General features: G+C 35.9%; 1 protein-coding gene across 1 annotated transcript in view; it reads left to right on the top strand.

Annotated features, from left to right (window-relative positions):
- LOC109071315 (formin-1-like) overlaps positions 1-14,953 on the top strand; it is a 72,032-nt gene that overhangs the window by 19,831 nt on the left and 37,248 nt on the right. The window contains 5 exon segments of the mRNA XM_042743287.1: positions 496-594; positions 4,842-5,326; positions 5,329-5,388; positions 5,391-5,644; positions 9,339-9,480. Coding sequence (XP_042599221.1) covers positions 496-594; positions 4,842-5,326; positions 5,329-5,388; positions 5,391-5,644; positions 9,339-9,480 — 1,040 coding nt within the window.

Here is a 14,953-nt window from a genome sequence, read left to right as displayed (position 1 = left end):
TTCTTTTCTTTTCTATTTTCTTTCTTTTTTTCTTTTCTTTTCTTTTTCTTTCCTTTGCTTTTTCTTTTTTCTTTTCTTTTATTTTCTCTTTTCTTTTTTTTTCTTGTCTTTTCTTTTTTCTTTCCTTTGCTTTTTTTTTTTTTTTTTTTTGCTTTTCTTTTTTTTTTTTTCTTTTCTTTTTTCTTTGCCTTTCTGTGCTTTTTTCTCTTTTTTTCTTTTCTTTTCTTTTCTTTTCTTTTCTTTTCTTTTCTTTTTTTCTTTTTTCTTTTCTTTTCTTTTCTTTTCTTTTCTCCAGACACTTTTCGTTTCTCTCCTTGTAAGCAGCAGAAGTCAGAGATTAATGAATGATTGATCTGACCTGATGAACTGAACTTTGATCTCCAGATTCGCTCCACAGCTCTGTCCTCTTGAGAGCTGAGAGCTGAGCTGGTGTAGTGTAGTGTTGTGTTGTGGTGTGTGTTTCTCTCTCTGTGAATGTTGTTTTGTGTGTTTCAGAGCACCAGGCCGCTCTCCTGCAGCTGAAGAGAGAGTGTAAAGAGGAGCTGGAGAAGCTGCATGTGAGTGTTCCTGCAGTACTGACAGACAACACCGGAGGTCACGAGAGACCTGTGCACTGCAGATCTCAGTCTGAGGAATGTCCTGTGTAATCAGGGAAAAGAAACAGCATTTGCATTCAGTATGAGCTGTTATAGATACCTAAAACCATAAGTCAGAAGTTTGGGATCAGAAGGATTTTTAATGGTTTTACAGGAGCCTCTTCTGCTCATCAAGGCTGCATCTATTTGATCAAAAAATACAGGAAAAAGTGTAATATTGTGAAATATTTTTATGATGTAAAATAACATTTTTCTATTCTAATATACATTCAAACATCATTTATTTCTGTGATGTGCAGCTGTATTTTCAGCATCATTACTCCAGTCTTCAGTGTCACATGATCTTCAGAAATCATTCTAATATGATGATTTATTATCAGTTTTGCTGCTTCATATTCTTTTGGAAACTGCGATACTTTTTTCAGGATTCTTTGATGAATAAAAATTGACAAAGAAGAGCCTTTATTTAAAATAGAAATCTTCTTTAACAATATACACTAGAGTTCAAAAGTTTGGGGTCAGTACATTTTTATTCTTTCTTGTTTTTGAAAGAAATTAAAACTTTTATTCAGCAAGCATGTGTTAAATTGATAAGAAGTGATAGCAAGGATTTATATTGTTAGAAAAGATTTATATTTTAAATAAATGCTGTTCTTTCTAACTTTTAATTATCAAAGAATCCTAAAAAAGGTATCAGTTTCCAAAAATATATTTGTCAGCACAACTGTTGATAATTCTAATAATAAATCATCATATTAGAATGATTTCTGAAGATCATGTGACACTGAAGTAATGGCTGATGGAATATAAATTATATTTTAAAGTATATTAAAATAGAAACCATTATTTTATATTGTAAAAACATTAACAAGAACCCTGATGTGGGCATAATTATTAGACACGTTGAGATTCTGATCATATTTTTTCCCAAGCACATTTGACCAATTCCTAACCACATCGATCTTAATAACTACTATTAATTTAGTATTTAATAATTTATAAAGAAACATGCCTAATAATTCTGCATATATCTGAATATAAGAAGTTTTTCGCTTCAGGCCTTCATGGACAATTATATATCACCTATAAATTATAAAATACAAAATTAATAGTAGTTATTAAGATTGATGTGGTTTGTAATTGGTAAAAAGCGCTTGGAAAAAATATGAACTTAAAACTAATTTTATTTCAGCTAATTTCCAAAGCAACATTTCTCATTTTCAAAACTAAAACTGACACAAAAATTTAAAAAAGAAAAATAGAATAAATAAAAATAATAATGATAATAATAATAAAAATTATAATAATATAACAAAAGTTAAAATGAAAACCGAAAAATATAAAAATAAAAACCCATTCAAAATATTAATAAAATTTAATCTGATATACGAAACAAACTAAAACTAAATCTGGAATATAAAATGATTAAACCTACATGGACGTGCATAAACCCTGATAGAACTTACTAAAACTTTAACAAAATTTAAAATGAAAACAGAAAATATAAATATAAAAACCAATTCAAGATATTAATAAAAATGATAACACTATTTCAATAATACTAGAATAACACCTGAGTGCAGGAGATTGAGTAGATATTTTAATTAAAGACTAAAATGTGTGTTTTTTTTTTTGTTTGTTTTTAGAGTAACATCACCTATGAATAACTTACAGTAAGACCAGGACCGTGCTTTAGGAAAACTCAAAAATCATTTTTCATGTCATGTTGATTGTAAGGTAAAGTGGATTCAGCGTTCAGTTTAGCACTAAAAGCAGCTCTACTTTAAAGCGTGATGAACGCAGATCCCAGCAGTCCGTTTGCTGTCTGGACAATATGATGTTTAATCATTTTTGAAAGCACATAACACCCCCGACGGCTGCTGCTATGGAAAATCAGTGACGTCGACGAGCGAGTAGTTTACGAGCCGAACGTCACACTGCTTTATGATCGACGCCGAGAGCCAAACTCTTGCTCTCAGGTTCAGCACTTTGATCGTGATCTGACCTCACAAGATAATATATGAGCGCGTGGTCTGCGTTTCATGTTGAGAAGAGTGTTAAACCTCCACACACCGTAATCCTAAACATGTATATATTGATTTTACACGGCAGAAATAAGAGGTTTATGTTTGTTTTCTAAATAATGATGAAAACACACTTGATCTGAATGATTAACTCGCTTCATTTGGGTGTATTTTGATACAGCGGTTTTATACACAACACCTCTTCTGTCGGTTCGCATCTGAATTAAATGAACCTTGAGTTCAAAAAAGTTTGACATTTGTGTTGGAAAACGAGACAAATATATTAAGGATGAAAAAATAATCTTTTGCATTGTATGTATAGCAGTGTTATTTTGGTATCATTGATATTCTCTTATAGTTTTTATTAAAATTATATTAAAATTAGGTTTTGTTTTTATGTTTTATATATTTATTTGTTTTAATTTTTGTTTTGTTTTTATTAGATTTAATTTAATTTTATAAAAACATTTTTGTTAGTCTCTCTATATTCATTTTAATTTGAGTTTAGTTTAAGTTTTTGTGTTTTCATTTAAAGTTTGAGTAATGTTGTTGTTTAATTTTGTCATTTTTATTAATGTTAATTTTTATTAACATTTTCATAATTTTGTGTTTTCATTTAAAGTTTGAGTAATGTTGTTGTTTATTTTTGTCATTTTTATTAGATTTTTTTTTTAAATATACCATTGTCATTTTTATTCATATCTTAGATTAGTTTTTATTTTTATATTTTTCAGTTTTATTTTAATTTTAGTCAAAGTTTTAGTAATTTTATTTGTTTGTTATTTTATTTATTTTTAATGTACCTTTATAGTTTTAATTAATATTCTGAGTTGGTTTTAGTTTTTATATTTTCCATAAATTTACATTAATTTTAGATTTATTTTAGATTTGTTTGTTTTTGTTAATATCAACACATCTAATACATTCTAGTATAAAAGAAGCTGATCAATGAGGAGGAGAGACATGTTGTTTTGATAAATGCTCCTAGTTTGCTCATAGCAGCAGGTCGATGTGTTTCTAGTGTTTAAGTTGCTGATCTCTGACTGTAAACCACTGAAAAAAAATTCTAACTAAGAGAGATTCATAAGAAAAACAAAGAATCACAAAAAGCGAACTGCATAAAAAAAAGGAAAATCAGACGGAGCGCACTGGCTGACAAAAAGTGAGATTCGTGATTTAAATTAAGATACATTTACTGGAGACGCAAAATAACATCGGATATTAAGTCTTGTTTTCTGAATAAAACAAAATTAAGAGAGTTTATGATTGAAACAAGAACAAATATCTGTATAGAACTTGTTAAAATAATTTAACTTGAAAAATCATTTTTGACCCCATTGGCAGATATTTGTTGTTATAAACTCAATTTGGATCAATTTCTCAGAAAACATCACTTCCTGTAATCTTGCGTTTAAAGTAAATGTATCTTGATTTGAAAACGTTTGATATTCGTATTGGAAAATAAGACAAAAAAAAAACAAAAAAACTAAGGAAGAAAATCATGTTTTGCAGTGTTTCAGTGTCACTGATGTACACTAATAGTTTTGTTAATATTTTGTTATAATATTTCATATATTTGTTATTTGGATATTTTTTGTTTTTCATTTTAATTTTAAAGTTTTGATAATGGCGATGAATATATATTATTTTTCCCAATATGTCTTAATATGTTTTTATATATATATATATATATATATATGTATATATTATAAGTATAATAATATATTATAATATATATATATTTATTTTTTTTTTTTTTGTTTTTATATTTAATTTTTTGTTTATTTAAAGTTGTGAGTATATATATATATATATATATATATATATATAACATACTTTTTAATATTTAGAATTATTTTTTCGTTTTATTTTTTTCATTTTGATTTTAGTTCATATTTTAGTAATTTTGATGTTTGCTTTTGTTATTTTTTATTAGATTTTTTTCAGATATCTATGTTTTTTAATTCATTTTTATTATTTATTACTATTATTTTATTATTGTTTATTTATTCATTATTCATATTATTATTTAAACTAAGCTAAACAAGTTAAACTGAACGAAAATGATAAATATTTCCTTGGTAACTAGCTCAAAACAAAAGTGATTTATTTTAGTTAACAGTGATAACCCTGATGTTTTTATTGTCCGTTGTATACTAATAGTAATTGCTTGTTGTTGTGTGTGTGACTCCAGGCGGATATATATCCCAAGATCTACCAGATCATACGCAAGCATTCTCTCGTCTGGAGTCGCTCATTCAGTCGCGATTCATCAGACGCATGCAGCGTACAAAACTGTATAACACCGTCCAGGAGCGCGGCGAGATGCAGGACGTCTGTGTCTCCACCGAAGACGAGCAGCCGCCCAAAAGCTTCCGCAATGTGTGCGTCCAGACCGACCGCGAGACCTTCATCAAAACCCCAGCGGGTGACGGGGCCAGACCAGAGCCGAGCTCCAGCCCGCCCAAAAAACTGGACCTGGACTCCATCAGCATGAGTTTGGGTGTGGGTCCAGCACCACCTCCTCTACCCGGTAGCTCCGCCCCTCCTCCTGCTCCGCCCTTACCTGGATTTGCACATGCCCCGCCCCCTCCTCCCCCTCGTCCAAATAGGCCCGCCACCAAGCCCCGCCCCCCACCTGGTATACCAGGAGCCCCGCCCCTCCTCCACCTCTTCCTGGAGCCCCACCCCCCTCCTCCACCCCCACACCTGGGCTACCAGGAGCCCCGCCCCCTCCTCCACCTCTCCCCGGAGCCCCGCCCCCACCACTGGTCTACCAGGAGCCCCGCCCCCTCCTCCACCTCTCCCTGGAGCCCCACCCCCCTCCTCCACCCCCACCCGGTCTACCAGGAGCTCCCCCCCTCCTCCACCCATGCCGGGCTTTGGCGCTCCTCCTCCGCCTCCTGCTCTCGGTGGGTTTGGATTCGGACAGGTGACGGAGAAAGCGCCGCGTAAACCGGCCGTGGAACCGGCCTGCCCCATGAAACCGCTCTACTGGAGCCGCATCCAGATTCAGGACAACAAGTGAGTCTCCACATTTTAACCTAAAATGATTGTTTGATGTTATCATTTACTCCCCTCGTGAATTTAAGATTAAAACATGAACAAATATCTGTCAGAAAAATCAACTTAGTTCAAATGGAAAACGAGTGTAGATCTGCTACGCTGCTGCTGCTGTGGCTGAGCAAGTACCGAGACTTGCTACTGCCAATACATCCACAACATGCTGCTGTGAGCATGTCAGAAATATTGCTGCTGCAAATGTAACATACATGAAATAATCCCCATATAGCATACATGAATCACCTCGTAGCAGATCTATACAGGTGGAGCTGGGGAAGGTGGAGGGTTTCTGAAGCAAGCTGAACTGCTACAGCAAGCACTAGTCATATATTTGAATGTTGAGCAGTGAGCTCATTGGCTACTGATACAGGAGAGAACCAATCAGCTGTGCCATGTGATGATGTTGTCATTAGGTCAGATTGAGTTAGACCTATCGGACTGCGCCATCTAGAGTTTCATGCCAGAACTCTGTATTTCTTATTCATTTTTATTTCAGTTTTAGTTTTAGAAATTTTAGTACATCAAGTCAAACTGAATTAAAATGCTAACTAGATTAAATAAAAATATATTTTTTTATTTAATGTAACATTCATAATTAAAGTTGATGTTTACATTTCTTAATTATAGTTTTAGTTTAAGTTAACCATAATAACCCTGATATAAACTGCACCCTTGGGTAAAGTGTCTGAATAATTTAGAGGTAAATATGACAAAAGACCTCAGTCTCAGTCGACCTTTTTTAGTACAGATCTCCAAAATCTGTTTTCTGATTTGAGATTTCAGTATGATCTGAGCTGCTCCAGATACATTTTATAGCTCAAGACCACAACCTGTGACTCTTTTGTTTTTATTTCTCAGAAGTACTTTTAGTAGAAACATCTGAGCTAAAACATTAGAGTAAATCCTAATGTAGATTTTATTGACCAGGTGACCTTAATGACCCTCCTAATCTCTGTCTCTGATGGACTACGGTCAGATATGTATGTCAAAGCCTGTGATCCTTCAACACAAACAGAAGCAGCTGGGATACAGATCATCTGTATTGTCTGAAATGAGTTATTCCCTCAGGATGAAGGAGTGGAAACTGAGATAGTGAAGGCAGGCTGGATTGTCGTTAAAGACTCACTCGTGCGCCATCGGCCTGTTTGTGTTGCTTGTGTTTCTTAGCAATGGCAAACCAGATAATTCTCATCCACGAACGCTGTTCTGCAGACTGAATCAGCCAGATTCCCAACTCCAGTCTCCAGCTCGAGTCAATAAAAGTTAAAATAAAAGCTGAACATGAAATGAGCCTTAAACTACAGCTGACACTGTTCATCCATCAGTGTTATTTTAAAGGGTTATGAACTGAGAAACCAAAATTTCCTTGGTCTTTTGACATATAAGAATTCATTGTACTATAAAAACATCCTGTAAGTTTCAGAACTCAAAACTTTGTCATTGATCTAAAAACAGCTTATATTGAAGGCAGTCTGCCAAAACGAAAGCTTGTGGAATGTACAACTCTATGATGTGATAGTGTGGATAAGCACCGCCTCGTGATAGTGTGGATAAGCAGATCAACGTCACTGCCTGTTTAGCCCCGCCCACCAATTCTACAGCACTGCCTGTTTAGTCTCGCCCACCAATTCTACAGCACTATCGGTTTCGTCTCGCCCACCGATTCTACAGCACACTGCCTTAGTCTCGCCCACCGATTCTACACCACTTCATCCCCGCCCACCGATTCTATAGCACTATCGGTTTAGTTTAGTCTCGCCCACAATTTCTACAGCACTATCGGTTTAGTCTCGCCCACCAATTGTACAGCACTATCGATTTAGTCTCGCCCACCAATTCTACAGCACTATCGGTTTAGTCTCGCCCACCGATTCTACATCACTGCCTGTTTAGTCCCGCCCACCGATTCTACAGCACTATCGGTTTAGTCTCGCCCACCAATTGTACAGCACTATCGGTTTAGTCTCGCCCACCGATTCTATAGCACTATCGGTTTAGTCTCGCCCACCGATTCTACAGCACTATCGGTTTAGTCTCGCCCACCGATTCTATAGCACTATCGGTTTAGTCTCGCCCACCAATTCTACAGCACTATCGATTTAGTCTCGACCACCGATTCTACAGCACTATCGGTTTAGCCCCGCCCACCGATTCTACAGCACTATCGGTTTAGTCTCGCCCACCAATTCTACAGCACTATCGGTTTAGTCTCGCCCACCAATTGTACAGCACTATCGGTTTAGTCTCGCCCACAAATTGTACAGCACTATCGGTTAGTAGTCTCGCCCACTGATTCTACAGCACTATCGATTTAGTCTCGCCCACCAATTCTACAGCACTATCGATTTAGTCTCGCCCACCGATTCTACTGCACTATCGGTTTAGTCTCGCCCACCAATTCTACTACACTATCGGTTTAGTCTCGCCCACCGATTCTACAGCACTATCGATTTAGTCTCGCCCACCAATTCTACTGCACTATCGATTTAGTCTCGCCCACCAATTCTACTGCACTATCGATTTAGTCTCGCCCACCGATTCTACAGCACTGCTTGTTTAGTCTCGCCCACCGATTCTACAGCACTGCTTGTTTAGTCTCGCCCACTGATTCTACTGCACTATCGATTTAGTCTCGCCCACCAATTCTACAGCACTGCCTGTTTAGTCTCCCCCACCGATTCTGCAGCACTATCGGTTTAGTAGTTTCGCCCACCAATTCTATAGCACTATCGGTTTAGTCTCGCCCACCAATTCTACAGCACTGCCTGTTTAGTCTCCCCCACCGATTCTGCAGCACTATCGGTTTAGTCTCGCCCACAAATTCTACAGCACTATCGGTTTAGTCTCGCCCACCGATTCTACAGCACTATCAGAGATCTCCCGCCCACCGATTATACAACACTATCGGTTTAGTCTCGCCCACCGATTCTACAGCACTATCAGAGATCTCCCGCCCACCGATTATACAACACTCTCTGTTTAGCCCTGCCCACCGATTATACAACACTCTCTGTTTAGCCCCGCCCACCAATTCTACAGCATTGCCTGTTTAGTCTTGCCCACCGATTCTACAGCACTGTCTTTACATTGCCTTCCTTCTGATCCCAACTTTAGGAAAGAGTGAATTCATTTTTTTATTACATGGTCACTATTGTGGGGAAGTCGTGGCCTAATGGTTAGAGAGTTTGACTCCTAATCCTAAGGTTGTGGGTTCGAGTCTCGGGCTGGTAATACCACGACTGAGATGCCCTTGAGCAAGGCACCGAACTCCCAACTGCTCCCCGGGCACCGCAGCATAAATGATACCCACTGCTCCGGGTGTGTGTTCACGGTGTGTGTGTGCACTTTGGATGGGTTAAATGCAGAGCATGGATTCTGAGTATGGGTCACCATACTTGGCTGTATGTCTTTAAAGAAAAAATTGCTTTGTTTCTTCTTAAAGATTGTTTGATATGTACTTAGTTATTAATTTGTTTTTGACCTAAAACACAGCAGCATCCATCTGTGAGGAATGAATGTAGGCTGTCAAACAGACACTATAAGTGGACCTCAGAAAACAGTGCAAAATAAAAAACAAAGGCAGTTCATGACCCCTTTAAGAGTGCTTGTCTGATATAACACACTGGCTGTGTGTGTGTGTGTGTGTGTTTTACAGTAATAATACACTCTGGAGTTCACTGGAAGAGCCTGATATCATAAACACCAAAGAATTTGAGGATCTGTTCTCCAAAGCTACTGTCCAGCCCAAGAAGAAGCCGCTGTCAGACACGTACGAGAAGAAGAACAAAGCCAAGAAGGTAGGAGAAATCATCAGCTCTGAGTCTCTGAGCAGAGGAATGATCTGGATTTACCTGAAAAATCATTCAAATCTGAAGTGTCTGTGTTTCTGTGACTGGCTTCTATGTGCTCGCAGAGCTTTAGTCAGGAACAGATTTTGCTTTAAAGTTTTTAATCAACTGCTTACACACAAAATCTTTACTTGTCACACAATTTCTGAAAGCTGACACTCAAAACAACATGTGCAAGAGATGTGATGCATTTTGCATTTTGTGTGTGCAATTGTTGGATTTGTGAGGCAAAGTTTTGAAAATGTGTGTAAGCAGTTGAAAAAAAAACTGTAATTAAAGGAAGTCACATGTTTTTTCCACTAGAGGGGGTTTCAGTCACATTCTCAATGTTCATTTGACATCTGAGTTTGTTAAATCCTCCATTAACAGCAGTTATGGTGCTGTGTTATACTTCAGCATTGCTCTTTGAGGAACTTATGCTTAGTGCTTGCATATAATAAGCTCATCTGAGCCATTATTCCCATCATTCTCTCTGTGCTCCAGTGTTTAGTGTGGTTTTGATCAAACGTACAGGTTTGACCCTCTGCTGTGAATCCAGATCAGCAACGATCAGCTCATCTGAGGTTTAAATCAAGTCATCTTTATTTATATAGCACTTTAAACAAAACAGATTGTGTCAAAGCAACTGAACAACATCAATTAGGAAAACAGTGTCAATGATGCAAAATGACAGTTAAAGGCAGTTCATCATTGAATTCAGTTATGTCATCATACAGCTCAGTTCAGTTTAAAATAGTATCTGTGCAATAATTTGCAATCAAGTCAACGATATCGCTGTAAATGAAGTGTCCCCAACTAAGCAAGCCAGAGGCGACCAGCGGCAAGGAACCAAAACTCCATCAGTGACAGAATGGAGGGAAAAATCTTGGGAGAAACCAGGCTCAGTCAGGGCTCAGTTCTCCTCTGACCAGACGAAACCAGCAGTTCAATTCCAGGCTGCAGCAAAGTCAGATTGTGCAGAAGAATCATCTGTTTCCTGTGGTCTTGTCCCGGTGGTCGTCTGAGACAAGGTCTTTACAGGGGATCTGTCTCTGGGGCTCTAGTCCTGGTCGCCGCTGTCTTTCAGGGCTGTAGAGGTCCTTTCTAGGTGCTAATCCCACCATCTGGGCTGGATACATACTGGATCTGGTGGCTACGGTGACCTCGGAATAAGAGAGAAACAGACTAAATATTAGCGTAGATGCCATTCTTCTAACGATGTAGCAAGTACATCGGGTGTTATGGGAAGTGTTCCCGGTTCCCGGTTTACCTCATTAATGCAGCCTAAAAATCCTTTAACGGATTTGGATATTAGAAGTGTATTAGTATGTTATGTGTAAGCCAGGTTAAAGAGATGGGTCTTTAATCTAGATTTAAACTGCAAGAGTGTGTCTGCCTCCCGAACAATGTTAGGTAGGTTATTCCAGAGTTTGGGCGCTAAATAGGAAAAGGATCTGCCGCCCGCAGATATTCTAGATTAAAAGACAATATGTGACCCCTGGACAACAAAACCAGTCATAAGGGTCAATTTTTTAAAATCAATATAAATAAATAATCTCTCCATTGATGTATGGTTTGTTAGGAGGACAATATTTGTCTGAGATACAACTATTTGAAAATCTCTGAGGGAGCAAAAAAATCTCTAATCTAAATATTGAGAAAATCATCTTTAAAGTTGTTCAAATGAAGTTCTTAGCAATGCATATTACTAATCAAAAATTAAGTTTTGATATATTTACAGTAGGAGATTTACAAAATATCTTCATGGAAAATGATTGTAATATATATGCACACACACATGCACGCACGCACACACGCACACACACACACACACACACACACACACACACACACACACACACACACACACACACACACACACACACACACATCCACATATATATGCATATAAGCCAAGTCAGAAAGTCAACTTTATTTCTAAAGCTCTTTATACAATATAGATACACTGTAAACAGAAATGCAAGGGTTAAATATAATTTCTTTCTCACAACACTGATGTCAAAACACATGATGTCTGAGTGTTTTCACACATGATGTCTGGCTGTAGCTCATCAGGAAGTGAGTGTGGCAGTGTTTCCCAAATGAAACATGAGTGCTGTTAGTTTGAAGTGACATGTGTAGTGTAGAGAACTGTGTTTAGAGTTTTGCAAAAAGTTTGTTTTACGAACGCAAACTGAGTGCTTTTGCAGACTTGGTCTGAAGGTTAGGTGTATAAGAGTGAATGGTGGGCCTCAAGAACCACTTTTAGTGTCTAAGCAATTTTAATAACTGTAATAGACAAGAATATTACTGATTTAAGTGCACTGACACAAAACTTGATCTGAATAACATCTGTTGTCTTCTGAAGAGCAGCTGAGTTTGTTTCATAGTCACACCAGTCTGAAATCCTGAGGGGAGTTTTCTGATGAGGCAGATATGTCTCGGTCAGCAGCGAGTGATTGTGCGGGTCAGCACACTTAAACATTCAGCCTGGACCCAAAGCACTCCAGACACTCCTGATCAATCAGCCGGGGCTCCACGACTCCTCTGTGTGTGTGTGTGTGTGTGTGTGTGTGTGTGTGTGTGGTCACTCCTGCTACATCAGCATGTGACTTTATTGGTCAGTTTGAACACACTGTGAGAGTTTTAATTGTGCTTCTGACTCTCTACATCTTCTAAGTTCCTGCAAAATCAGCTCTTTTGCTGTGCTTTTTATTTATTTCTTTATTATGTTTGAAAATCTCCAGTTATCAGAGTGAAATTCATAGCTCATTGCTCATTTATAGCTATGTTTCCATCCAAGATTTAGAGATAAACTTGTGTGAAAAGTTAGAATATTGCATAAAATATTTGCAAATAAAGTGCCATTTCTATCCCATGTGTTCAAAAGAACAAAATCACCACTTCATGGGAAAATGGCTCAAAACATTAAATAATAAATAAATAATTAAACAATTAAATGATAATTAATAAAATCATAAAAATATAAAATTAAAATAAATAAATAAATAATTTTAAAATGAAAAATTAGCAATCAAAATAAAACAATTACCAATACTTTTACAATTTTTTTAACATTTTTATTTCATTTTATTTTATTTATAAAATACAAACTATATAAACTAAATATATAAAAACGATATAGACATATTTTAAAAATAATACAAATGACAAGAACAAAACAGAATAACTACAGCTTTAATTAAAATTAAAATTAAAACAGAAAATATAAAAACTAAAATGTATTTCTCAGTGATATTAAAGTAACACTACTGTTAACACGTTTTATATATATATATATATATATAAAAAATATAATATATAAATTAGGATATTTTGTTTTTCCTGATCATGTAACCAGCGTTTAGTCCCCATCACTGCATTTGTGATTGTAATTTAGGTGAAATATTGTTTATTTATAAATTGTTTTTATAAAATAATTATTATATTTATAAATATATTTATAAAATTATATTACATTAAATTATTTATTTTTTGCTTTTAATACGTTTTAATACATCTCCTTTCATGATTGTGAAGAGATGAATAGATGCTGGAGCGCTCAGGTTTTGGCAGGACGATGTAATTTCTGAAAGAATGGCTAAACACAAGTGACACAGATGCAGATCCATCATTTATGAGTGTGTTTACACATTCTGAATCAGCCTTCTGAGAAACCGGCCTCCAGGAAAACCAGACCAGACTGGAGTCGATGTCCTGACAGAGCAATAGAGATGAGATCGATAGAGCTGCTGTCTCACACGAGGAGTTACGCCAGTGACGATGCCTCTCTAATCATCAGCGTTAGCTGATTAACACGAGTCTGGCAAAAAAACTTTGAACATGAAAGTTCACTGGTTTTTTTCAATGCTTGATTGTGTTTATGGGGTGCAGTCTAATGTGTTAATGCTTCGTTTAAAAAAAAAAAAAACATTATTTTTCACATAATTTATCTTTATTCCAAACAGATCTGTTTCTTCTCTGATAAATGCTCTGATTAGTTCCTGCTTTTATGAAGCCCCTCCCTCAGAAACAGGCGATGGGCTCTGATTGGTCAGCTGGCCTCAGTGTGTTGTGATTGGCTTAACCACCAGCCACGCCCCTCAGCTCAGAATGTGCTCCGGTTGTATTGTAATCAACAGCGTATTTAATATCGCTTATCAGTTTGAGCCCGAATGAGACGCAGAGGAAGAGGATCATGCAGAACCTGTACAAGCACGGCTCTTAATATTATGTTTTTTGTTTGTTGTTGTCTCATATTTTTAGATGCACTGTTATTTGTAAATGCTACTGCTTCTGTTAGCTTTTAATATGCGGTTTGATCTTGATTAAAGCTTTAATACAGCACGCCAACCATGTTTATATATATAAATAAATTTGTGAAATATTGTAAATATGTAAAATAATATCGTAATATCGTAAAATATAGATATATATATATATATATATATATATATATATATATACTTTATACATTTGTGAAATATTGTAAATATATAAAATAATAATTAATTAAATTAAATAACATTCAAGAAATATAGACATTTTAAACTAATAAAAAACTTAAAAAATACAAAAATATATATATATATAATTTTTATATATCTAAATGAATTTTAAAATATGAATTAAAAACTATAATAATAATATATGCAATTAATAATACTTTATTTTTTATTTTCAACTATGTTTTGAATGAATTCGGATTAATGATGTTCTGTGTATAGTCTCTGTTGCTGCATTTCGGCGTGATTTAGCTGAAATCACTGATTATTTAATAAAATATTGTGTATATTTTATTTATATCACTTATTTTAAAAGTATGCGTTTATGTAATATTTATTGATATTTATTATAAAAAATATTTTTATACATACTTTATAAATGTAATTTTTTACAAATGTATATTTATAGATTATTTTTATAAAAATAAGTTATACATTTATTTGTAGTTGATTTTACCCTCAGGTCCGAGTCTGTTGGGAGAGGCGAGGGAATCTGTGAGTGTTTGGGAAGCGTGTGTATGTGTGTTTTGATCTGTGCACAGATTATGGAAATGAAGTGGTTGTGTGTGTTTGTGTCGTGACACATAAAAATAAAGAAAACAAACCTTGTAAAGAAATCCGTATCAGCAGCGCAGCTCTCCTGAAAACACAATCAGTGGGAATCAGCTCGCGGCTAATTTGTGTCATGTGTTGAGATGCATCCGCTGCACGGATCCGCGGTGCTTTTCCTCACTCGGATTATCATATCAAAGCCTCTGTCACTGGACCAGCTCTAATGACTAACAGGTGCCGTCAGAAGAACATGAGTCCAAATATCTGAACATGTTAGACGTCAGAATAATAATGTTTTTTCTGTCCTGTCTGCTGTGTGTTCTGGTGTGTCTCGTCTCATTTTATTTTATTTTATTTTTTATTTTTTATTTTATATTATTTTATTT

Source organism: Cyprinus carpio, chromosome B17 (genome assembly GCF_018340385.1).
Source record: "Cyprinus carpio isolate SPL01 chromosome B17, ASM1834038v1, whole genome shotgun sequence".
NCBI classification, from domain to species: Eukaryota; Metazoa; Chordata; class Actinopteri; order Cypriniformes; family Cyprinidae; genus Cyprinus; species Cyprinus carpio.
The sequence above is the reverse complement of the archived record's forward strand: the minus strand, read 5'-3'. Positions and strand labels throughout refer to the sequence as shown.